Below are 25206 nucleotides of genomic sequence, written 5' to 3' on the forward strand. Positions count from 1 at the left end.
CGTCAGCGATGACGTCTGCGCCTGCGCGCACGCTTGCGCAGAAGGGCCCAAGGACGGGTGGGGGGTGAAGAAGGGGCCGGCCTTCGAGCGATAGCGACGCAAGATGGCAGCCACCACGGGCTCGGGTGAGCGGGGGCGCCGGGCCCTGCCGGCCGAAGGAACGCGGGCTCGGGCCGGGGGTCGGGGACCCGCAAAGGCCCTTGCAGCGGGACTAGGGCCTCAGCGCTGCCTCTGTCCGCCAGGCTCCGCGGCGGCTACCCGGCCGGCCTGAGTGGGAGGAGGAGCAGGCGGCGGCCGGAAGCACGGGCGGGGGCCTGAGGGGCCTGTGGGCGGCGCGGCGAGGCCCAGAAGCTCCCCCGGGCGGCGTGAGGGCCCCACAGGGAGGAAGGGACGGGCCCCGCGGCGCTGCTGAGCGGCGGGAGCGGGCGAGGGGAGCGCCCAGAGGCACTCCTGAGGAGATCGGGGCTGGCGGCTCTTTGGTGGAGATCGAGGGGTTCCGTAGAGGAGGAGGAGGCGCCCTAAGGCTTATGGAAATCCTTTTCTGGATGCTGTTCGTCCGGGTGGCGGGGGGAAGCCTTGGGATGTTCGTTTGGCGGGGCTTCAGAGAAGCCCGTCAGGACGGATGGGAGGAGGAAACGGGATCCTGAGGAATGACTGAGAGGATCCCCCATTGGCTAAGGGGACGGCTCCTGCGTTAGTTTTGGGGATGAGTTTAGCTGAGGAAATCTCTGTGTTGATTAGAAAAGGGGAGTCTTGGGTGGCTACGTCTGCGGGGAGTAAGGGCATCGCCACACAATAAGTGAGAAGGGGGAAAGGATCTCTCAGGTTCCTGAGGGTGCTGGTTGGGGCAGCCGATCTTGAAATGATGCCGTCATTACCAGTCCCTATTTGAGGACACAGACGTTAGGCTTTAGGAGGCAGGCTCCGATGGTGCAATTGGTGGAAACTTGCGATATTGGGTGAAGAACAGGTGAATTGGGAGCCCTGGAGGTGTTTGGTGGGGGAGAGGGGAGTCAACCGAGGGAAGCCCCATGCAGTGGATGAGAGGGGGAAAAGGTCGGGTTTCAGAGAGGTTTCCTTTAAAGAAGAAAAATCTCCTTTATTGGGTGAGGGAAGCATACCCTAGCAGTGTCTGTTTTATGGAATCTGTCACTCCCTTCCAGTCCTTTGGATATTGTTAATGTGATATGTGGGTTCAGCTCAGAAGTTCCCCATTGGCTGGATGGGTATGGGGAGAGGAACAAATGCAGTGGGAATTCTTGGGTGACTGCTTGGGGAAGGAACGCGGAGTAAAGCCCCACTTCTCCAGGATGGGCAAGAGAGAATGAGGAGCACACCTTGGGGGAGGGGGCGTTCGTCCAGTCCCTAGTAGGTTAAGGGAAGCAGCACTTATTTTGAGACTGGATTCCCTGCTCTATACTCTTAAGATGGGCCTGAGGATCAAATCCTGAAAGGTCTGTTTGAAACTTATCCTGCAGCTGGACATGAGGGGACAGACTCAGGTGGCCTTCTTGAGGAGGCAGGGGAAGGTTGGCTGGGGAAGGTCCTCCAGAGGGGCTGAAGAGGCGAGAGAGTCAGATTCTGGAAGTGCAGCATTTGGGGGTTACAGTTTCCCCCTTTGGTGACGAAGCTATACCCTGAGGCCTTTGGCAGTAAAGTTGGTCAAAAAGGTCCCCCCAGACGGGGTGATAATGGCTGAGCTCTGGTGGAGGAAGTAACAGGGCTACTAGCCTGGGTACTGAAGTCCTCTGGCTATCGAAGGCTGTTGACATAAAGTGAACAGGGTGAGAAAATCCATGTCTTTCCAGGATGTTGCTCCTCCAGTATCCCAAGGAGCCATTCTTGCCTGATAATTGGGTGGGAATGGAAGGAAATGGATGTAGGGGATCTAACAGAAGTGACCTACCACCGCTGCCTTTTACACTGAAAGCAGCAGGATCTTCCTGGAGGATAGAGGAGACCACACGTGCTTTTCCTAGACTTTGGTTTCAGTTGGAACAGTGCCGAGTCAATTCATTTACCAAGATACTGCCATAGACACTCAGAAGAGAGAGGCTGAGTCAGGCCAGACTGCTGTGGGGAATTTCTCACCGGAGTAACACCTCTGCCAGGTTGCTATGACCTGGGGTGGGGGTGGGGGGTTGGGGGACCACAGTGTACCCATAGCAGCCAGCCTTACGCTGGTATTGCAACTAAGCCCTGTTGTCAGTCACTTGAGATTGGCTACCTACCATCCGGTTTAACTGCTACTGAATTCTAACTTCCTGAGGCCCTGCCAACTGAAGAGTGCTTCATAAATGCAATGGTGGTCAGATAAAGCAATGTCAGCTCCTGGCTAGTGGAATACAAGAGCACTTGGCATGGTTTAGATAACATGGAACAGGCTTTGAGGTGCCCTAAAACAGGCTTCCCCAAACTGCTTTGTTTATTCAACTGATACTTACTGAGGGCCTGCTATGTCCCATGGTGACCAGTGAACAAGATGGACAAAGCCCTGTCCTTGAGCTTCTGGTCAGGTAGAAGCCTGTGAAAGGAGTAAAGAAGAGAATTTCAGATAGCAGTAAATGCTATGAAGGAAACTGATGTGATCAATGATCTGGAGAGGTGGTCAGGGACGCCTTCTCTGACATGGGGCTTTGAACTGACGGAAGGAGCCAAGCCTGTGTCACAGGCAGGAGAGGGGGAGACAGTGAATGCAAAGGCACTGGCAGGGCCAAGCTTAGCATATTGAATGAACAAAAGAAAGGCCTTAGTGTGCAAGGGAGGCTGTTAAGGATGATGAGTTGGAGACAGGGCTTTGGATTTTATTCAATGTAAGGGGAAACCATTAAGCAAATGTCTGGTTTGAAGTAAGCATTCAGTAAATATTTGTTGAATGAATGAATGAATGGTCTTAAACAGAGGGGAATGACAAGATCTGGCCTGTACCCCCAGGCAGTGAAAAGAGTGTAGAGTGCTAAGAGTGGAAGCAGAAAGATCTTAATTGGGTTCAACTGAAATGAGTGTACAGGCCCCTGCTTTCTAACCCTGAGAAGTCTTTGCGATGTGGTCGGCCCCGAGGCCTTTCTTAGTCAGGTTTAGAACCACCCTCTCCATTAATCTGCCCCTGGTTGCCAGGAAACAGCTGTGAAGCCTTTGAGTTCCTATAAAGGCTGAACTTAGTATTTTATGGTCACTGCTTTCACACTTGGCTTCAGCACCTTTCTACCTCTCTTGGTCTGCAAGGTGTGATTTCTGCATAGATCCGAGAGGGTTGAAATGGGAAGAGCCCACTAGAATCCCCCCAGATGCCCATGCTGTGACAGTTGACTTTCTCCTGCCTTGTCCAGGATTGTAGGACCTCACACAGTGGCTCTTGGCTGCCAGGTCCTTCTTCTCACCCAGCATCCCACAGATTTCCCTAACAGAGAACCAGAAACCAAGTGCCAGCAGGGTAAGCCCTGGTTGGGCATGGTTTTAAATTTGCATGCATTGGAGTGGCCTCATACACACACTCAGCTTAGGCAAATTTAGCCATATGGGCAGTGGAGGTTACGTAGTCTTCCATTCCACTCAAGGGTGTTCCCCAGAGAGAGGTGGAGATGGGAGATGAGAACCTGGAGTCTCGTACTTGGTCTCATTCCCGCGTGTGTCACTGTGAGCATCTTGTTGTGCCGGTTGTAGCTGAGTGCCTTTTGTACGACGTGAGCCTTGCATTCAGGAGAACTGCTTCAGACAGTGCTCAGCTGACGAAACAGCCACCTGCCCAGTGATGGAGGCGAGGTGCTTTGTGGGGCGCCTACAGCCTATTGCTCTCTGTAGGGATTGCCAGGGTTAATGTTGGTGATCATGATTTGCCCCTTCACGATAATTTTAAAACCACCCTCTTCCCCCCACCACATTCTCTTTCTTCCTCCCTCTCTCTTTCACCTGAAATGTAGCTCTACAGTAATTCAATAAAAGTGGAATACAAAATGGAATCCTGTTTAATTCTGAAAGACCCCAGTGCAGTACGTTGGTGAAGTAAATATTTTAACACTATTACTTTATTATATATAGTGATTTATACCATGTCATTGACTTACCCGTTAACGTCATCTCATCCACCTCTCCACAACCCAGTGAGCTAACCATGGAAGGATTGGCCCCACGGGATTACTGTGGCTGGTTGAGAAGTGGGGGCACTCAGACTAGCGCCCGGGGGTTTGGACTCCAGTTCCCTCCCCAACCTGCTCTAGTACCTTAGGTACCTTAGGAAGGGAATGGAAAGGCATGGCTCTTGGCATATGTTCTTCCTAGGCCTTGGAGCGGTTATTATTATTTTTTTTTAAGTTTGTAATTTCGCTTTGTTTTTCTTTTTTTTTAAATTTTATTGGGGAATATTGGGGAACAGTATGTTTCTCCAGGGCCCATCAGCTCCAAGTCGTTGTCCTTCGATCTAGTTGTGGAGGCCACAGCTCAGCTCCAAGTCTAGTCGCTGTTTTCAGTCTTTAGTTGCAGGGGGCGCAGCCCACCATCCCATGCGGGAATTGAACCGGCAACCTTGTTGTTGAGAGCTCGTGCTCTAACCAGCTGAGCCATCCGGCCGCCCAAGGAGCAGTTTATTCTTGATGAGAGAAAGGGCTTGATGAGAGAAAGGTTCCTGCCTTCTGTAGCAGGAACCCTGTTTATGGTGTCCCTGGCCCCTTTGTCTCCCCTTCCGAGTAATGTGAAGTCCGTTTTTAAGAAAGCTCTTGCTTGTTTCTCCCTTACACTCAGCAACTCATACTCAGTGGGCTTGGGACCCCCTCATGCCATGTACAGAGTAGGTGCTTGTCTTCATTCACACACAAGCCCTTTAGACTTCTTTTTAAGCTGCACTTCCTATGGCTTACTGTGTGCTAGACGCTGTAGTAAATGCATTATCTCATTTCTCAGAGCAACCCTTTGAAGCAAGCAGGTACCTATTATGAAGGTGAGGAAACTGAGGCCCGAGAGAAGAAATGACTCGCCTGAGGCCCAGAGCCCGGGCTCAGAACCAGGACCCTTCTGCTCCGGGACACACAGTCTTGGCCGTACTGTCATTCTTCCAGCCCCCACTGCCTGTTCTTCAGCTCGGCAGCTCAGGTTCCTTCAGCCACTGGCAGGTCTGTCGACACGTCTGCCTCGGCTGATCAGTTCTTTCATGGTGAGGATTCTCTCCTCATCCTCACATTCACCCCATCACGAGTCCAGTAGGTGTAACTGCAAAACAGGCAAAAGCTCCCCTTCTCCATCTCCAGTATCGTCATTCTGGTCCAACCAGAGCCATCTTTCTCTTGTCTAGAAGACTGCAAAAGCCTCCTTCCAGTCTTGCCCTTTCCAGTCCCTTCTCCATAGAGAAGGCAGAATGGTCTCTGACAGACATAAAACAGACACTGCCACGCCTGGGAAAGCCCTTCCCATTGTACTTAGAATAAAATCAGTCTCTTTTCCGTGGCCCCCTGGGCCTTCTGTTGTCTTGGTCTGGCCTGTTCCCTGCCCTCAAGTGACATTTATACACAGCCTCTGCCCTGGCTCTCCCTTTTCTGGGAAGTGAGTGCTCTGGCCCCGTATCTTCACATGACTGTCTGCTTCTTGCTCTTCACATCTCAGCTCTCCAGGAAGGCCTGGCCCGACCCCCCATTCAATAGTCTCCTCAGTCATTGTCACAACTCTGTTCTGTTCTCTAAAGCGCTCAACGTCATCTGAAGTTTTGTTTGTTTTCTTGCATATTTCCTGTGCCTTTCCTCTGGGGCAGGATTCGGCCTTGTTCTCTGCTGTGTCCCTGGCCCCCAGCATCACCCCCAACATGTAGTAGGTGCTCAATAAATAATTGAAGTTGCAGTGAATTAATCCATGTCTCACCTTGATGTAGCCAAATATATAAATTTGACATATTTTGGAGAAACAAAAGAGGCTGTTCAGCCTTTCAAAAAGGAAAGCTCTTGTCCTGATGAGTTGGTCTTTATAAAGGGACTTTGGCATAGAGTGAACTCTGGGCTTTTCGTCCCTGACTGTCCTGACACACTTCCCATATGTTGTTCTTTGTCTCCACCCGTCAGAGAAAAATCTGTCCTTTGGCCCTGATCTCCTTAGCAGCAAGAAACACGGTCTTGCATTTTGTCACCAGCTGTTTGTTGTCACATTGTCTGGACTGAAAAGAATGATAGATTACCAGTGTTTCTTCCCCTAGGTCAGGGGTTCTCAAACTAGTGTGCCTCAGGAGAGTCACCTGGAAAGTGTCAGCTTGCTGGGACCCACCCTCAGAGGAGCAGATTCAGTAGTTCCGTGGTGCTAACTGAGAATTTGCATTTCTAGCAAGTCCCCAGGTGCTGTGTAGACTGCAGGTCTGGGGACCTTCCTTGGAGAACCTTACTTGTAGAGAAGGAGAGAAAAAATGTGCTCCTGGGTGGGCATTAACTAGGCAGCCAGACTGCACTTGCCAGTTGCTCAGAAATAAGCCGCTTTCTCCTGACTTTATATCCACTCTTCAGAAACACTGAATCCAGGTACATCACCTTCCAGGACTCCTTACTTTCCAACCAGACCTTCCTAGCTCAATTCACTTTCTTCCCTGAATGGGCAACCAGACCAGTTTTAAGTAGTGGCTTTTCAGGAGAAACGTGTGAGGCTCTGCCATTTTCAGTCAAAACCCAGGCCACGCTAGGGTTTTCCAAAGATGGGCATACTGTAATAGCTGCTGCTTTGTGGTCATGATTTTCCCAAAAGATGTTTTAAAGGGCTTCAGAATCCTTTTTGTACCCCAATATCTTAATCTGTTGCTGTGTTTCAGATGACTGCATTAAACGTTTTACTATGACCTGGTGTAAAACCCTATCAAATATTTGTGCTTTTTCAACCTCCTTGTCATATTTTCTTTGTAATATCCTGCAGCTGCTGGCTTTTCAGTTTATATTTAGCCAAGAGAATAACTGGTTGACTTTTGATACTGACAGAGATCCAGGAAAAATCCTTCTGGAAAGAATTCTAAAGTAACAGGAACAAATGTTTTCTTTTGGAGAAAAAGAAATCTTGGATTACTGTGATATTTTAGCACCTTTGTGAAGTTATCTTAATATTTTCATAGTTAACTTTTTAGTGGTTTCAGTCTATTAAGATCAATCAGAGTCCATTTTTAGTGCCTCAGTATTGTCACTTGAAGCCGTTTCTCCAGCTGCCTTTTAGGAGTCAGATTCGCACAGGAATATTAGGAATCTTAAAACTTAGGTTGATTCAGTGGATCAAAGCGATGTAGGAAGAAAAATATGTTAGCGTATTCTTGAGTGGTTTTTTGTTTTGTTTTGTTTGATCTTCTGTGCTTCTGTATTTGGGGCATATATGGATTTAATTTTCTAATATATTCACTGACATCTCTTGTTAAGCTAATATATCATAACTAAGCTTATACTCTCTATTTGGGATGGGATGAAGTCCTCACTTTTGACATAGCACTCACAAGGTCTACAGGATCTCTGAACTCCACCAATATTTGGATTTCTGTCCCTTGGAGTAGCCCCTAAAGTTCTAGAACTAGAACGTGGTTGGGTGTTTAGAAAATATTGATGTATTCACCATGTATGCAGTTTCTAAATGGTTTGGAATATCAGTAGCATGCTTTCGTATGTATTTTATGAAACCAAGTTCCTTTTGTAGTGAAAATCGTTTGACTTGTATGGTTTTTCCCTCATTAAAAGACCCATTTTTCCCTCATTAAAAAAAAAACAAAAAACTTACCCTAAAAGTCTCAATCACACTTCATTTAAAAATAAAAATAAACTAGTTATCAAATTGTAGTTATCTCAAAATAGAAAGCCTTCGGTATCTCGATTACATGGTCAGTGTCCAACCTTTTGGCCACAGTAGACCATATTAGAGTTTACAGTAGGAACGGAAGAGATTCTGTTCAATCAGGAAACAGTAATTGAGTATTGAGGACCATTATATGCCAGGCAACATACCAGATTCTGGGCTTACAGGATTGAATGAGTCACAGCTCGAACTTGAGAAGCTCAGAGAGTGAGTCAGACAATGAAAAGGGAAGAAAATAAAACTTAAAGAAAAAAGTGCAGTACAGACATTGTGTGAGGGGAAAGGTACGTGGGGGCGGGAGGGTTCTGAGAGAAACTCTGCAGACTGCCTGGCTTCTAGTTTAAGGTTTCTGCGTCTTAGGATCATTATATTCAAATTTTCATGTATAACTTTCCTTGGGCTATATAAAGCCTATTCTAAGCCCCTTTGATGATCTTTATAATATCAGATTTCATTTTAATAGGACTATGAATGTTTCCCTGCTATATTTTCAGAAATAAACCAGAGTTTAGAATTTTATGACATTGCGCAATATTCATTCTGAAATAATATCCCCAGCTAACACCTAGCCACCCATTCATTCATTCAACAAGCATTTGAATGCTTGCTCTGGGAATGCACGCTTTGAGATGCTGAAAGTTCAGCAGAGAACAAAAAAAAAGTTTTACCCTCATGGAGTTTATGGTCAGATGGGAGAGACAGAAGAGGAAAAACAAATGAAGTGAAAATAAATATGTTTAAAATATCAAGTGGTGATGAGTATTGTGAAGAAAAGTAAAGCAAGATAAGGGAGCCAGCCAGCCATTTGCAGCTCCGGACAGAATTCTGGTGTGAGGGAACTGCAAGCACGAAGGCCAAAAGTCAGGTTACCTACTCAGGAACTTCAAGAAGGATGGCATGGCTGAAAGAGGGTGAGGGAGCAAGGGAAAGGGTGGCAGGAAATGTTCCAGAAGCAGGTGTGTCTCTGTAGGCAAGGTAAAGGGTTTGGATATATGCTCATTGCCAGGGGAGGCCAGTGGCGAGGCTTTAAGCAGGAGAGTGATGGATCTAACTGGTCTCTAAAAGGCTCACTGTGGAGAATAGACTAGATAGAGACCGGGTAGGCTAAGAAACCAGGTAGGACGCTGAGGTGGCAGAGACTACAGGATCACAGTGGGGATGGTGAAGAGGATCATATGTGGGCTGTATTTGGAAATGGTTTGGATATGGGATGTAAGGGAAAGACTTATTATGACTCCAAGATGTTTGACCAGAGCAATCTGGTAAATGAGCCCTATACTGAGATTGAGGAGTGAGTGGGTAAATGTCAGTTGGACAGCTTCCTTGGTCTGGATAAAACCACTTGGGGAGTAGAGTAGACAGAGAACATCGGAGGCCGCTGGGCTATGCCCTTAGGACCAGCAGCCAGTGTCGGGAGGTCAGGGAGGTGAGGCCCAGAGGAGAACCTGAGGCCAAGGGAAGAAAGAATTAAAGGAGGGAGTAAAGCAGGTCCTGCTGAGAGTTCCAGGCACTCGGGGTGGGGGCTGATAATTGCCCCCAGGATTTGGCTAGAGGGTGCCGCTTGGTGCCCTGACAACAGTTTTGTTGAGTGACTAGGTGGAAATGCCTAATTGGAGTAGGGGCAGGTAAGGTGAATTGCAGACAGGGAGTCTAGACAGCCCTTTTGAGGTTTTTTGCTAAGAAGGAACAAAGAAACGAGATGGTAGCTAGAGAGGACATGGGGTCAAGTGAGGGTGTTTTTGTTCTTATTCTGTGATGGATAATATTATACAATGTGCTGATGAAGGCGATTCAGTACTCTGTGCCAGGCAATTACACCAGGCGCTTGACAGGTTTTACCTCATTCATTCTTCCTGCCACCTGCAGAGGCAGGGAGTCCTGGGATCCCTGCTTTGCTGAGGCTCAAGGTAACTTGCATAGGCCACAACTAAATTGCTAGAAAGTTGTGGAGCTGGGACTCGATGCCAAGTCTGCTCTTATCCCTGTGCTGAGGGAGTAAAGAATTTCCTCTAAAGTAGGCTATACTCTGATTCTTATTGGTGGACGCTAACTTAGCCATTACCCTGACCAGCCTTTTTAAAATGGAGTAGTAGACCAGCTGTCTTCTTCGTGATATAAAAGGTATAGATGTCATTTATGTGAGCATACACATACACAGAAGCATGGGTTGACTGTATAAAAGACTCCATCTTTTATAAAATGGAGTGTGCATACCTTTTTATCCTTTGCTCAGTTTTGTTTTATTTTTCAGCAAATATTTATCTGAAGCCTGCCTTGTGAAAGCCAGGTGTTTTTATGTCACATTGTAAAAATGGCAGCTGCCACCACAGTCATTCAAATTAATACATGCTGCCTTAAATCCCTTAACATTCCTTCTGTTTCCTACCTATCCAGGCCTATAAGAAGTTTGGTCACCTGTTCTGTCACAGTATTTGCTCTAAGCAAATGCCTCTGGCTTTGTAGCCTGCGGTGTTACCGTGTTTCCCCGAAAATAAGACCTAGCCGGACAATCAGCTCTAATGCATCTTTTGGAGCAAAACTTAATATAAGACCCGGTCTTATAGTCTATTATATAAGACCCGTTCTTATATTCTAGTAAAATAAGACAGGATCTTATATTAATTTTAGCTCCAAAAAATGCATTAGAGCCGATTGTCCGGCTAGGGCTTATTTTCGGGGAAACACGGTGGTAGTGGCCTTCTCATTGTTCTCACCTGGTCGTTACTCCATGCAAGTGTGCGTCCCTGTTGTCTCTGGGCGTATAAACATCCACTTCTTGTGAAAACATCAGTCAAATTGGATAGGGACCCATCCTAACGGCCTCACTAACTTAATCACCCCTCTAAAGGCACCGTTTCCATATACTGGGGTCCTGGGAGTTAGGGCTTCAACAGGAATTTGAGGGGACACAATGCAGCCCATTACACCATCTGTGAACAAGTACCCCAGATATTTATCTTTCTTCCTATCAGTATGATTCTGTGCTCTTCATTTTTATTAGTAATAGCAATAGAAATGCAGTGATTTCTTCCCCCCTAAATCAAGTTCATTCAGATTATTAAAGATTTAGATTTAACTCTTTCTGAACAAAAGATGTATTGTCTGGCCTTTTGCTTATGATGTCACAGACATCCTTCACTTTTGTGTTTGCTGGAGGAGGCTTAATCCAGGATAGGTGAATACTCCAGTTGGCTGTTCTATGGATGAAAAATGTCAGTGTTTCCCGCACAAGCCATTCAAGTACGCTTTCTGGTTTTTCACTGTGCTGTTTGATGTTTTTCTTCAATCAACTGACTCTCTTGCTTACTATTTATTTTAAAAGGAAAATTTTAATATCATCATAACTGGGAAGTTAGTACCTTTACTTGCCTTAAATAAGTTATTCCTAAAAGTAAATATGTGACTGTAAAATCAGCATTCACTCATGGACCAGCTAAAATCACCTAACGCACCACTAGCAACTCTGTCCTTCTGGCTGCTTAGACCAAAAGCCTGGGAGCCATAGTTGACTCTTCTTTCTCTCACGCTTCTTAGGCAACCTGACAGCAAATCTTACCAGGTCAGATCTCTAAATATCTGGAATTGTGCTACTTCTCACCCCCTCACTGCCATCACCCTGGTCCACACCAGTATTGTCTTTTGCTAGGATTATTGCAGTAGCCTCCTAACTGTTTCTGCCCTGGCTCCCTTCACTGTGTTCTTCCACTGCAGTCAGAGGGATCCTGTTAAAAGCAAGTTAGAGCCTGTCGGTCCTCTGTTTAGGACGCCAGTGCCTTTTTGTGTCGCTCAATAACAGTTGGCGGCCTTAATTTGCTACTCAGCTAAATGGACATCTCTGCTGTTCTTTGACACTGTGGGGCGAGGTCCTACTTCAGGGCTTTTGCACTTGCTGTTTCCTCTGCCTGGAAGCCTTTCCCCTCAGCTATCCGTAAGCCATGCTCCCCCATCTTTGGGTCTTGAGTCATGACACCTGATGGCACTAAGGCTTTCCTTGATCACCCTGTTTAGAATGTAACTCCTCCCCCCATTACTGCGTGCTCCAGCACACCACCATCTGTCATCCTACATGCTTTGCGTATTTATGTGGTCAATTATTAATATATGTGCTCCACTAGAATGTAAGCTCCATGAGGGCAGGCATTTTTGTTTTGTTTACTGCTTGTTCCCCAGTGCCTAGAACAGTGCCTGTATATAGTAGATACTCAGATATTTATTTAAATTGAATAGTAGCGTGTGTCCCACACTTTGGGAAGTACTAAGTTATGCTGGGAACACCTTCTGCGGTCCTGAGCCCCTCCAATGGGTCTTTCTTCGCAGTCATGTGTTACGGGCTACTTGCCTCTGAGAATCTAGCCAGTGGGGGGCTCAGCATTTAAGGCACAGAAAGCTCATAACTTGCCTGGATCCTGAGTTTTATCCAGAGGAAATAGTCCAAATGCCAGGGGGTGTGGGGAGGCGGGAGAGGTAAGCAGGACTGGTTGGGAGAGCCACCCGAGGACATCGCTCTGCACCCTCCCACAGCCTCTTCCCTGTCTGGCCTCAGTACCTGGGCTCTGTTCTGGAAGACACCCAGGAGCGGCTCAAGACTCAGCCTGAACTCTGCTGAGGGGATAATGACCGGAACCTTGACATATGTTTGTTTGTGTACTTGCTTCCGAGAGCTGCTTGTCAGGCTTTGGGAGTTTTGGGAACAAGTAAACCAGAGAACTGGCTCCACCCTCTTTTTCACAGGTTGACAGAGAAACTATGGCTTAAATAATTGAAAACGTGATCCTTGCACCTTCAGTTGACTCTTTGTTGATCAAGGGGACATTGTTGTCATTTGATGTGCCAGGGTGACGCTTCCTCCTGAGGTAGTTTGAGAGTCATTCCAACAAATGAGCACACTCTTCGCCTCAGAAATGTGTACTGAGACCAAAACAAAAGAAATACCTTCTTCCCTTCTGTCAGCACTCGATAGTGATGGCTTTCATCTAACACTGGTGGACCCCAATTAATCAACATTTCTCCGTGCAAACCTTTATGAAGTTTGTCAAAGCCGTGGGGATGGGGTGGGGTGTCTTTCTAGGTTTGGTCATCTAGCTCTGGTTCAGTCGTCACGTCACCTGTAACAAAACCGTGTGCCCCTTCCTTCTGGTTGTGCTGGTCAGTACTGATACCTTGGAAAGCCGCGAGTCAGAGGTACAGCAGCTTCCAGCTCTTACCTGCATGTTGGCGTCTTTATCCCCAGGTGGGCAGCTCGCTCTAGGCTTACGAGTTCCCCTGCAGTTGCTAGTATCTTGAATTTCTTTCCATTTATTTTAGGAGTAAAAGTCCCTCGCAATTTCCGACTGTTGGAAGAACTCGAAGAAGGCCAAAAAGGAGTAGGAGATGGCACAGTTAGCTGGGGTCTAGAAGATGACGAAGACATGACACTTACAAGATGGACAGGGATGATAATTGGGCCTCCAAGAGTAAGCGTCGAGCTACGGCTATAAATGTCACTGTCTTAAATTCACTGTGCCTCCTTTTTACAAAGTAGTAGCCTTATCACGGAAAAGCTCACCAATGGTATAGTTTCTGAAATGTGGCTATTCTTTTTTGACCAGTTTCAGTTTATATATTTGAGCCTCCTCTGATGCTGTTTAATCCCTCTAAATGGTAAGCAAAAACCTGTTTAGACTCATAGTGTGAATTTACATGACAATGTAGACAGTGAGGTTTGAGGTAATTGTACCGTCAGATGCAGTTAAGAACAAACTCCTGGGCTTATCAAATAACAAGGCTCCAGATATATCCAACGTTCCTGAAGACAGTGTCCAAATGAACTTCAGAAAACCTTCCTGGTTGTGGTTTTTATTCAGTGGTTCCCACTTCTGCCATGTATCTGTACCCTAATTCATTGGGCCATTCAATAAACAGTGATTGCCGGCCTGGTCTGCTCTGGTCTACTCCAGGCACGGTGAGGCCCAGAAGCCTTTGCAGTGAACACCAAGACAGTGGAGATAGGGAAAGTGATCTCTCTTTGAGAGCTTCGTGATTTGGGAGAGTTCCCAGTCTTCACAATGCCAGCTAACCTTTTTTTATGGCACATAGTAAACTCCCAGAAATGTCATTTAATTCTCACAAGAACCTTCTATTAGGTGCTACTATTGTGTAGTTGCAGTCCATTTTACAGATGAGGAAACAGACTCAGAGAAGTAAAGTTACTTGCCCAAAGTCACGTGGCTGATAATTCCCAAACCAGGTCTGACTCCAGAGCCTATGCTCTTAACCACTATGCTCTAGGGAGGCTGCAGTCTCCCTCCTGTTTATACTTTGAGTTTTCCTCTGTTCTCATTATAGCACTATCCAGAGTATTAAGTAGTAATTTGGTGTAGGAATGAAGAAATAGATTCCTATAATGTGACACTTTGTCCAGACCAGCAGTAAGAGAGTTCGCCTGAGTGTAGCTGGACCTTTCCTGTGTCTGCTTGTGCGTAAGGATGCTGGTGTTCATTCATTCTTTTTACTGCACGCAAGGCTCTGCTCCAGCTCTGGGAGATGGAAAGTCACGTGGAGCGTGGCCCCGGCTGAAACAACAAAGAATGTCATGCTCATTGAAAGTGTTAGGACAGTCTGCTGTTCATCTTAGACTGTCATAAACGCTTAGGGTAAATGATTGGCTTCGCCATTTAATGTTACTTTTTGAGTGATTTTTGTGACCCTGTAGTTTTGTTTTTTGGGTTCTTAAAAAATATTCAATCCGTTTTTACTCGTTTCTTGATTTTTTTTTCTTCTTCTTCTTTTTTTAATCTATGAAAACCAGGATTTTCTGAATCTGTTAAGTACTGGGGAAAACCTGATCTAGAAAGCTCATTTCTTCATGGAGATTATTTTTCTTGCTGTCTCCAAAAGTCCATTGTGTGGTGATGGCTTCTTTCATTGCATTTCATCTCTTTCTAAGAGTGGTGTAGGTTTCTGGAGGATGGGAACTATTCTTCCCTCCTCCTTACTCTCCAGAACACCTGGAAATGATGCAGAACGAGGTAGTTCTCGTTCAGTAGATTTGTTAATCAACAGACTGGTTTTTGGGTTCTAACAAATTAACAGTGCACAACGTTGGAAATACACTAAATACCACCGAATTACACACTTAAACACTGAGTTTTAATGAGTAACTTCAGTATGCGAGGTGCTTTTCATACATACTTTTTAAAGTTACACCTTTATTGAGGTACAATTCACTTACCGTAGAATGTACTTTTAAAATGTACAGTTCAGTGGTTTTATTATACTCAGAACTATACAACTATCACTAATTTCAAAACAGAAATAAACCACAGAAAGACAGCCCGTCCCCTTTGGCGGTCACTCCCAATCTGCCCCCCACTCCTCACCCCTAATTCACTTTCCATCTCTATGAATGTGCCCGTTCTGTACATTTCATATAAATAGAACCATTCAGTATGTGGTCTTTTGTGATTGGCTTTTAATTAGCATGTTTTCAAGGTTTGTCCATGTTATAGAACTTACATTTTTATGGCTGACTAATATGCCATTATATGGATATACCATTTTTTGTTTATCCATTAATTGGTTGATGGACATTTGGATGTTTTTCCACTTTTTGCCTATTATGAAGAATGCTGCTATGAATGCTATGTACAGGTTTTTGTATGGACATAAGTTTTCAGTTCTCTTAGGTATCCACCTAGGAGTAGAATTGTTGGATCGTAGGGTAACTCTATGTGTACCATTTTAAAGAACTACCCAAACTGCTTTCCAAAGCAGCTGCTCCGTTTTACGTTCCCACCAGCAGCAACGCATCAGATCAGGGTTGCGATGTTCCTGCGCCCTCACCAATACTTGTTGCTGCCTTTTACCCCGATGGTTCTGATTGCCTTGGCTCCCCAAGGTCAGAAGCAAAGTCATGGAAAGAACTTTGTGCTTCAAGGTGTTCCCTGTGACCGTCTGTTTGAAGATGAGCACACAAGGTGTGTGCCGTGCCTTTGGGAGAGCCACGTAATTATAATATTAAAGCATCATCTCAATAGAGCACTTGAGTAACCCATCTCCCTATTAGATTTTTGTTATTGTATTATTCAAAAGAAAATTCATCAACATTTAAAAGGTATAATACCATATGATCTAGCAGTTCTGCTCCAATTTACTTAGCTTTTCTTGACTATATTGCCCAAAAGCCTATATGTACAAAAGTACTTCATGCAGAGTTTTCAATAGTAGCAAAATATTGGAAACCACCTCAGTGTCTTTCAATCAACCATGTTATATGTCCTGTCAAGCCGTTGAAACGAATGAGACAAATTTATTTGTGCTGAAATGGAATGATCTCTATGATATCTAAGTGACAAAAGAGAGGTGCAAAGCAGTGTACAGAATATTCTGCCACACGGGAGGGAAGGAAGAGGAAGAGGTCACATGTGTACTTGTGCTTTTGTATGCTCAGAACATAAAAGAAATTGGCGACGGTGATTGCCTTCTTCAAAAGGGATCTGGCTAGCTGGGACCAGGGTGGAAAGGAGACCATATATCTTTTTGTACTCTTTGAGTATGCTTTAATTATATATGAATTGTGTGTGTGTGTGTGTGTGTTAGCTATTTGAGTGCTTATTTTATTTTTTATTTTATTTTATTTTACTTTACGAAAATCCTCCAAACCTAAAAGCAAAGCTTCTCACCCAAATGGCCCTTGCAAAATCCTGGCAAGTGTCAGACTGTCCACAGCATTAAATGTGGAGTATTCTAACCGCAGAGGTGCTGACAATAGCCAAGAGATAGAGCTGGGTTTCTCAGCCTCAGCACTGCTGACATACTGGACTGGATCATTCTTTGTTGTTGAGTTGTCCTGTGCATTGTGGGATGTTTAGCAGTGTCCCTAGTCTCTACTTGCCTTCCCCAGTTGTGACAACCATAAATGTCTCCAGATGGTGCCTGATTCCTGTCACGCCCTGGGAAGCGGGTGGCAGAAATCGTCCTGGTTGAGAAGCACTGTTATGCCTCTGGGTTTCTCCAAGAGTGTTTTCTGTGTGGGTGAGAGCCTGGGTGTGTGTTTATACACATACTTGTCCAAAAGCACTGTGTACACGCATAAGAACAAAAGGTAATTACAAGCGTGTGTGAAGTAAAAAGGAAAACGATCCTTTCCCTGTTTCATTATACTCCCCACAGAATGAAAACTGGTCAGGTGGAGTGTGGCGTGTCTGCTGGCTCTTGCCGTGGGGACACAAACGTAAATCCATGTCCTCCTTGATCCAGATGAGAGACCTGGCTCTGCATAACATGGTGCAGCTTTATTTCTTCACTTAAATGATGGACATCTTCCCGTATCAGTGCATGTTGACCTCTCTTTTTAAAAAGCTTCAAGTTCCATGTCTGATGTATGAATATATTCTCAAAAATTTTCAAACAATGCAGAGTATGGAGATTAAGACGTTCACGTTGTTCCCTTTAACTCTTTGCATCATTCAGGAAAAAAGAAACCATACTAGGTATTTCAACAGCGATAATTTAATATAGGAAGTTCATCGGGTAGGCCTTGGACTGAAAAAGTAAAAAAGGTAACTACAGAAAACAGTAGGCGCCCCCCCCCGGGGCTGGAAGGACAGGAGGTGGCTAGGGATAGCGGAACCTAGCACTGGAGGAGAAGCACCCTCGGCGGCTGGTCCCTGCAGAGGCTGGAGGGACTGGTTGGATGAGCGCTGGGACCAGAAACGAGACCAGAGGCAGCTCTTGCTGCCAAGATGCGGGGCTCCTACTGGGGTGACACGGACAGAAACAAAGCAAATGGGAAGGAGCAAGTGCCTCCTTTCTTTCTCCTTCTTATTTTATGTTAGGATTGTGTGGTTAACTTGATAGTTTAGTCTTTAGATTATAGAATATTCCGGAGGCCCTAGGATTGAATAAGGGAAATGAATAACTAATATGGCCTCGAGATGGGTCCTGTGGCTCACTCAGAAGGATACCCTGAGCGGTGGTGTCTTGTCACTGTCTAAAGGGGTGTGCAGGTGCTGGCCAGTAAGCCCCAGCCGCCTTGCTCTGCCCTTTGGGTACTGGGCTGGCCTTCTGCAGACTGCATCCCGTTCTCCTGTGTACGCTGGCTTCCTGTTAGGTTCCTCCACGTAGGACACAGGAGAGAGCCTGAAAGGCAGGGCGAAGGGACTCGCTCCTTCCTGTTTGCTTACTGTTCTGGTTAAGAACCCTTCATTCTGGCATCGCCTGTGGGTTCCAGCCTCCAACCTTTGGGGGGCACTCCCAGCACCGGCCTCGCAGCCCCCCCACTCCGAGGTCTTTGTTCAGCTCCGAAGGCCTCTCCTCTGAGCCTCTAGCTCTGATAAACTGTGGCCTGTTCCCTTGGTTCCCCCAGCCTTAAGGGGCACCACCTGTTCCCTCCGTTATTACCTCCGTGTTAGCTCAGTCTAGTGACACTGATGTAACCGCTTCCCCGTATTCAAGTCTCTGTTAAAATGCCTAGTATGGTGCCCTTTTTCCTGGCTTATCCCTTGGCCGCATCCCCGCTTTCCCCCCAGTCACATGGGTAGCAGTTCAGTATGTCCGGCTCACACTTCTTTCTCTGCATCTACCTACCTGTCAGCATCCTGAGTCATGAAGGTCTCAGGCGCTACACAGTCTCACGTTAGCCCGCCCACCCTCCATACTAACACCATGTGCCCACATATACATTAAACACAAGTTTTCTATAACTGCGTAAGATTTGAATGAAGTAGCAGTTGGCTAGTTGACCTAATGTCACTGTTTTATACATTAATTTAGATTTTGTAATTTTCTTTGTATATTTTTGCAGCCAATAGCTTTTTCCTTATATCTCATACATTTTAAAAAGAGATTTTAATTTATAAAACTTTCAGTTTTACAGAAAAGTTACAACATTAGTATAGAAAGTTGCCGTACGCACCCCCCTCTTCCCCTTACTGGTAACATCTTCTATTAGTTAAGGACATTTGTAAAAACCAGTGAACCAATATTGATATATTATTATTAACTAAACTAAAGTCCATAACTTACTCAGGTGTTCTTAGTTTTTACCTTATGTCTATTTTCTGTTCCAGAATACCCAAGATACTACATTATATTTTGTCGTCATATCCTGGGCTCCTTGTGGCTGTGACAATTTCAGGTTTTTCTTGTTTTTTTGCCCTTGACAGTTTTGAGGAGTACTGGTCAGGTATTTTATAGAATTCTCTCTGTTGGAATTGGCCTGATGTTTTCCCTCAGGATTAGGCTGGGATTGTCTATATATATTTTTAGGTCCAGGAAAAGTTTCTAATCTCTAGGCTCTGAGCCTATGGTGTCTCATGGAGAACCAGCCTGTGTGCACTTAAATATACCCAGAAATGGAGGGAGGCATCTGTCTGCTTTTATAGGTTGTACATATTTTGCAACTTGCTGGCTATACCACCAGGCTATGTCTTAGTTGTGTCTGTGTCTGTCTGTGTGTGTGTGTGTACATCTGGGCCTCAGCCTTTGAAAAGGCTACAAAGTATCTGATTTTATGAATATGCCATATTTATTGAATCAGTCCCTTGCAGGTAGACATTTAGATTGTTTACAGTTATTTTTGCTGTTGCAGACAATGCTTCACCTTTTTGTGCACAAGTGTGAGTCTGTCTGTAGGAGATTCCTCGAAATGGTCTTGCTGGTCTGAGCATGCCTGCCTCGCGTTTTGATAGGCACTGCCAATCATATTGCCACATCAACAGTGTGGAAAGTGTTTGTTTCGTGATCAAATAATGAATCTTAAGAGCTGTGTTCCTTACAGAGACAGCATGTTCTAGCAATTCTCCTTCAGACACATTTCCTTTCTTCCAAGAAACCTTATTAGCAGGTCCCTGCCACACTTGCAAACAAAAGGCGAAACCAGAACCCTGTTTTCCACAGAAGCCTTGCTTTGGGCTTTTTCACGACCCTTCAGGGGTCTCTGTGTTCACTTGACTGAAGCATTTTTCACTGTGTTCCAGTGAATGGCCAGTTCCACATCAGTGGTCAGAATTCAGTATTTCTTTTTTCTTTTCATTTTGGGAAGTTAGTCATAGCACGGATGTTTTTAAATTAGACTTTATGGTGTCAAGAGCAATGTTAAGGCTGAATCTCTGTTACAGTCAGAATCCTATTAATACGCTGCCCACTTTCTTAACCATTTTGACGCTTTGTTAATAGACATCAGTAAAACTTACCAATACTGATAAGCCACAAAACATACCGGCCGATGGATTTATTGGTGCATCAGAGCCTCCAAAATGTGGTATCAAGTATTTTAAAAGACTGTGATTTTAGCTTGAGCCCATGCCCCCAAGGGCTTTTTATGTAAGACATTCTGTCTGAATTGTGACTAAACGATTGAGCATGAATGCAAGACACACCCAGAGATGAATTTGGGATCCATGCAGTCAACAGATGCTTAGTGTGTAGCTGCTGATGGAGACTGCCAGGCACTAAGGATAGAACTTTGATAATATTTTCCATAAATCTGTATGGAAGTCACGTCTCTGTTTGCTTCCTGCTTGTTACGTTTAGTGAGTGAATTTTTTTTTCTCTGAGGAATCACCCGAATGGCAGCAAGGTGTTCGTTTTATAGAAGCATGAAGGGCAGCATTCATTCATTCAACAAACAGTTGAGGACCAATTCTGTTGAGGCCCCTGCCCTCCTTGTTCTGTGTTTGGTGAGGGAGGCCTGACAGGAGACTGGGTGTCAGTGTTCAGATGAGGGTGGGGGAATCAGGGGGACTTGTGAAAGGAAAGTTCACTTGAGCCAAAGAGCTGCAGGATGCAGCAGAACCAGCTGGTGAAGGGACCTCCAAGATGGAGAGAGTAGTAAGGAAGCCAGAGGGCTGGGATGGGGAGGGAGAAGAATAAAAGAAGAGGAAAGCAGAGGTGCACAGGGTCCAATCCAGGAACTTGGACTTCTTTCTCAGGTCACTAGGAGGCCATTGGAGGGGTTAAGCCACCAGGGACAGTTTCCTCATTTAAAACATCAGTTAGGATGCTGTGTGGAGAACAGATTGTAGGGGAGCAAGAGAGAAAGCAGACTTGGGTGAGTCAGATGGGGTGCAGTGGTGGAGGAAAGTGGATGGGTGTGGGATCTCTTGGAGGTAGAAGCCGAGATTTTTTGATGATTGGAAGATAGGGGGTAAGGGAATCGTGGCTGGCTGCTAGGTTTTTGCTTTTTAACTGCTAGTTATGGTGCCATATTTACAAGGGAAGCCAAAAGGAGGAGGAGCAGGTTGAGGGTAGGTGAAAATCCAGAGCTGAGTTTTGGTTTTGTCATATAGTTTGGGGTCTCTGTTAAATGGATGTGGAAGGTTTCTCTGGGTATATTATGGATGCCTTCTGAATCTTAAGGTACGTTCCCGTTTTTTTTTATTAGGGACAGGCCACTATTCAGACACAGTGTTTTCAAGTGTTTCAATCACATTCTCTGTAATTTATTTTCCCCAAACACCGCTAGATGTCGCTGTTCATATGGAGCAGTTACTTGCGCAGCATGCAGAGGAAGGGGCACGGTGCCTAGGAGAGGGACCCACAGGAGGGTGGCCCCTGCATTCGAGGGTGCCAGTCTGACAAGGAGACTTCACCACGGTGTGGTCTTCAGACACAAATGATAATGATGTGATTTCATACAGCCCAGAAAGCTGTGGATTAGCCTTCTGCCCTGTGTGATATTTGAACTGGGGGGTGTTTGACTAGGTGATGTCTCAATGGGGTCTTAAAGGTTGTACAGTAGTAGTTCAAGTGGGGAAGGGCACTCTAGGCAGAAGGAACGGCCTGCCAAGGGCAGCACATTTTGCTGTTCGTTGGGTAGAAGTTACAGTGAGAAGTTCTTTGGCCTGGACGATGGGACTTTTCCAGTGTTTCCTGACATAGGCACAGTTGGTGTTTGAAGAAGACCATTTTTATGCAGGCCTGGCTTCCTGGGACCCCTGCTTCACATGCTAAGTGCCAGTAATCTCTCAGGTCATCCTGAAGACAGCTGGGGGGTCAGTACCTGCCCGTTGAGATCTCCTGCATGGCCCCAAAGTGATGATGACGTAGGAAGGCAGCTGTGTGTCTGCGCCCCACCCCTACCTTCTGCTTAAGTTTGAAGTTCTCTAAAGAGTTGCCTGTTCTGTGCTTTGGATGTAGTGGCATTTAATGCATCGGCCAATGATGCTGGCATGAATAGACATTTAGTGTGGCTTCCCAGAATAGAGAAGGCATTCTCTTATACACTATTCCCCAGAGCATAGGACAGGGCTGCAAAGTAGAGCAATTAACATAAACCAAGTCCATCTGTTTGGACTTACTAACTTAAGACTTCAGTGATTCTAAATTGTCTGTCTTCTTTTCATTCCCCCCAAGGCCAGAATTCACAGACATTAGTGTAGGCACTGGTTACGGCTGACTTGCCAAATAACAGGTAGATTTGTGTAATGGAAGCAGATGGACCAGTTCTGCAGTCAGGGGTAATGGGGTTTCGGAAGGTCTGCTGATTTTAACTCTTTGTTTCTAATTGCCTGTCATCTCTGTACCTTTTTTTCCCCAGACAATTTATGAAAACCGAATATACAGCCTTAAAATAGAATGTGGACCTAAATACCCAGAAGCACCCCCCTTTGTAAGATTTGTAACAAAAATTAATATGAATGGAGTTAATAGTTCTAATGGAGTGGTAAGTTGTTTTCTCTGCTCTTGTTCCTTGGGGTTCAGAAACGCTTTGTGCTTTGTACTTTAACATTAGGGTCACTTTGGGCCTAATTCCATCTGTTCCTTGGTTATTGGATGGTAAAACATTTTGCAGTACGAACATGTGCAGTTGGGGGGAAGGGCTGTTTCCCAGTCGTACTTACCCATCACACATGCGGCACTTACTCTGGGCCAGCGCTGCGCTGGTCACTTTGAGGTGTGAATTCACTAGTCCTCATGACATTCCCCCCGGAGGTAGAAATGGGGACACTGAGGCACAGAGGTGAAAGATCTCTCCAGGCTCACGCTTTTATCTCATGGCCCTTATTTGTGGACCAGTGGTTCATATTTGTTTCCTTTACCGGCCTTGCTTTTTCACCTTATTTTCACTACCATAAACAGCAACCAGTCTCCCTTGTCATTAGAAGGCAGTGATGGCAACAATAAATACTATGAAAGTAAAGCAAAGGGCATCGAGTCTGCCTCCACGTGTCGCTTGCCAAAGGCTTTAGCCTCTGAGGCCTGCTCTCGTCTTCCAAGGGATAGCAGCAGATGTACAGGGACGTTACACATGTTAGCATCACGGGAGCTAAGCCTTTATTTTGAGAGATTCAGAAGACTCGGAAAAAATTGAAAAGAGGTGGGCCTCGTGACTGTGCGTTCAGTGTTGAATGTTATGTCCGAGTCCCAGCTCAAGCCCTGAACCCAGAGCTCAGCCCACGCTTTGGGAAATGTCTTCTAGGGAACGCTGCGCTCACCGGGGACAGTATGACTCTGAGGCAGGTCCTTGTCACTGGACCTTGCTCTTCCCACTGCCCTTTATCATCCACCACCTGGGTGTAGAGTCGAGAAAGGACAGGCAGTGAGCAGCGGCAGCCCCCGGCCCAGGAGCAGGTCATTGTTTTAGAGCCCGTTGGGTTTATTCTCACCAAGTGTCGGGGCCATTTCTCTAAATGGGCCTTTATTTATCAATAATATCCTTCTCCCAAACAGTGAGGGTTTGGAACACAAAAAGGGAAAAACTGGTGGGAGGGAATCTTGCAGGTGTTCTGCACGGCAGATATTGTGTGATCAGCGTGTTCAACTTGAAAAATGCAATGTACTCAAGTGTGGAGTGTAGCTTAACTCCAGCGTACAGCTATTCTTTTGTTTGAGAGCCTGACAGTAACTGGTTTTCTTTTGCCTTTTTATAGGTGGACCCAAGAGCCATATCAGTGCTAGCAAAATGGCAGAATTCATATAGCATCAAAGTTGTCCTGCAAGAGCTTCGGCGCCTAATGATGTCTAAAGAAAATATGAAACTCCCTCAGCCACCTGAAGGACAGTGTTACAGCAATTAATCAAAAAGAAAAACCACAGGCCCTCCCCCTGCCCCCATTCAATTTAAGCAGTCTTCATTTTCCACAGTAGTAAATTTTCTAGCTACGTCTTGTAGACCTCAAAGTACTGGAAAGGAAGCTCCCATTGAAAGGCAGTTGTTTATCTTAAGATACTGTAAATGATACTAATTTTTGTTCATTTGAAATATATAAGTTGTGCTATAACGAATCATCCTGTCAAGTGTAACCACTGTCCACATAGTTGAACTTCTGGGATCAAGAAAGTATATTTACATTGATTCCCATCGTAACCGGTGGGGCACGTCTAACTCAACTGTGAAAAGACACATCACACAATCACCTTGCTGCTCATGACATGGCCTAGGGTCTCTGCCTTCTCCGCCTTCCCCTCCCCCTGCCTCCCTCCCTGCCTGCAGCAGCCCTCCCGCTTGGGGTGGCTTGTTAGAGTAGCTGTGAAGGTTTCAGGTCACAGCCTGTGGGACTACTGGGTGTGGGGATGCTTCGTGTGCACCCGTGGTTTCTTTTTTTAAGTCTTAAATGATGCCCTCCCCTCCAAGCCATCGTCTTCTCCCCAATCTCTACCACCACCCTTGGCCAAAGCATAGATTGTAACCCCTTCTGCTCCCCTCTGAAATTGGCCTTTGGTGAGGAATTCAGGGCTTTCCCCATATCTTCTCCCCCCCACCTTTATATCGAGGGGTGCTGCTTTCTCCTTCCTCTGCCTCCTCAAGTCCCTTTTTGCACCGTTACCACCCGACACTTCCTATGACACTCCCTTGCTTTGGCCAGAAGCCATCACCATCAGGTAAGGTTGGAAAGAGTCTCTGACCTCTCTTGTTTAGTTTTGGAACCACATTCATTTGCTCTCCGCCAGCCTAGGAAATGAATACTGGGTCCTCAGCCCTGCCATCCTCTGCTGTCATCATCAGCTGAGGCATTTTTTTAGCTCAGGTTTTGATAAGGTGAAAAGAACAGTCAGCAGGGTTACTCAGACCTGCCAGCTCTCAAAGTCCTTGGTAGTTAAGCTTGGAGAAAGGCCGCAGAAGACACTTGTAAGCACACATGATCCCTCTGAATGAGTTGTTTTCTTTTCCTGTAATTGCTTTTGCTTTTTAAAATTGAAGTTTTAAACAGGGCTCTCATTTGGTCACCTTTGCAATCCATTTGGGTCTAGTTTGGAATCTGACAACTGGAACAAAAAGAACCTTGAATTCGGTGCACACTTTGGTTTTGATGCTGCTGCTCCTCACGGTTCTCAGCAGGGATTAAGAAAGAGCGCGGTGTGCACGGCAGATCCCCGAAAGTGGCGGGCTTTGACTTCCTGGCAAATGGCTGCGTTTTTCCACTTTTCTGTTCAGGACCACTAAATGCTGAGACGTGGATGCATACCGAAATAAAAGCAATTCATTGTGTTCCAAAA

At 45.8% G+C, this 25206-nt stretch overlaps 1 protein-coding gene across 3 annotated transcripts; it reads left to right on the plus strand.

Annotated features, from left to right (window-relative positions):
* Window positions 1–25206, plus strand: UBE2V1 (ubiquitin conjugating enzyme E2 V1). Of its 3 annotated transcripts, none has more exons than XM_019726097.2 (4): window positions 1–125; window positions 13093–13241; window positions 22307–22432; window positions 23640–25206. In XM_019726097.2, exons 1-4 carry the CDS (start codon window positions 104–106, stop codon window positions 23784–23786), a joined length of 444 nt encoding a protein of 147 aa, XP_019581656.1. In that variant the 5' UTR covers window positions 1–103; the 3' UTR covers window positions 23787–25206. The 3 variants fall into 3 exon arrangements, with proteins under 3 accessions (XP_019581656.1, XP_019581657.1, XP_074173850.1); XM_019726098.2 differs by lacking the exon at window positions 1–125 and adding an exon at window positions 12982–13018; XM_074317749.1 differs by lacking the exons at window positions 1–125; window positions 13093–13241 and adding an exon at window positions 13286–13428.

Source organism: Rhinolophus sinicus, linkage group LG13 (assembly GCF_036562045.2).
Source record: "Rhinolophus sinicus isolate RSC01 linkage group LG13, ASM3656204v1, whole genome shotgun sequence".
Lineage (NCBI taxonomy): Eukaryota > Metazoa > Chordata > Mammalia > Chiroptera > Rhinolophidae > Rhinolophus > Rhinolophus sinicus.

Excerpts from the sequence above, each read along its gene's own strand:
- UBE2V1 (XM_019726097.2), top strand. The coding sequence starts at position 104 with ATGGCAGCCACCACGGGCTCGG. Across the intron at positions 13,242-22,306 it reads TGATAATTGGGCCTCCAAGA|ACAATTTATGAAAACCGAAT; the intron begins GTAAGCGTCGAG and ends TTTTTTCCCCAG. Across the intron at positions 22,433-23,639 it reads TTAATAGTTCTAATGGAGTG|GTGGACCCAAGAGCCATATC; the intron begins GTAAGTTGTTTT and ends GCCTTTTTATAG.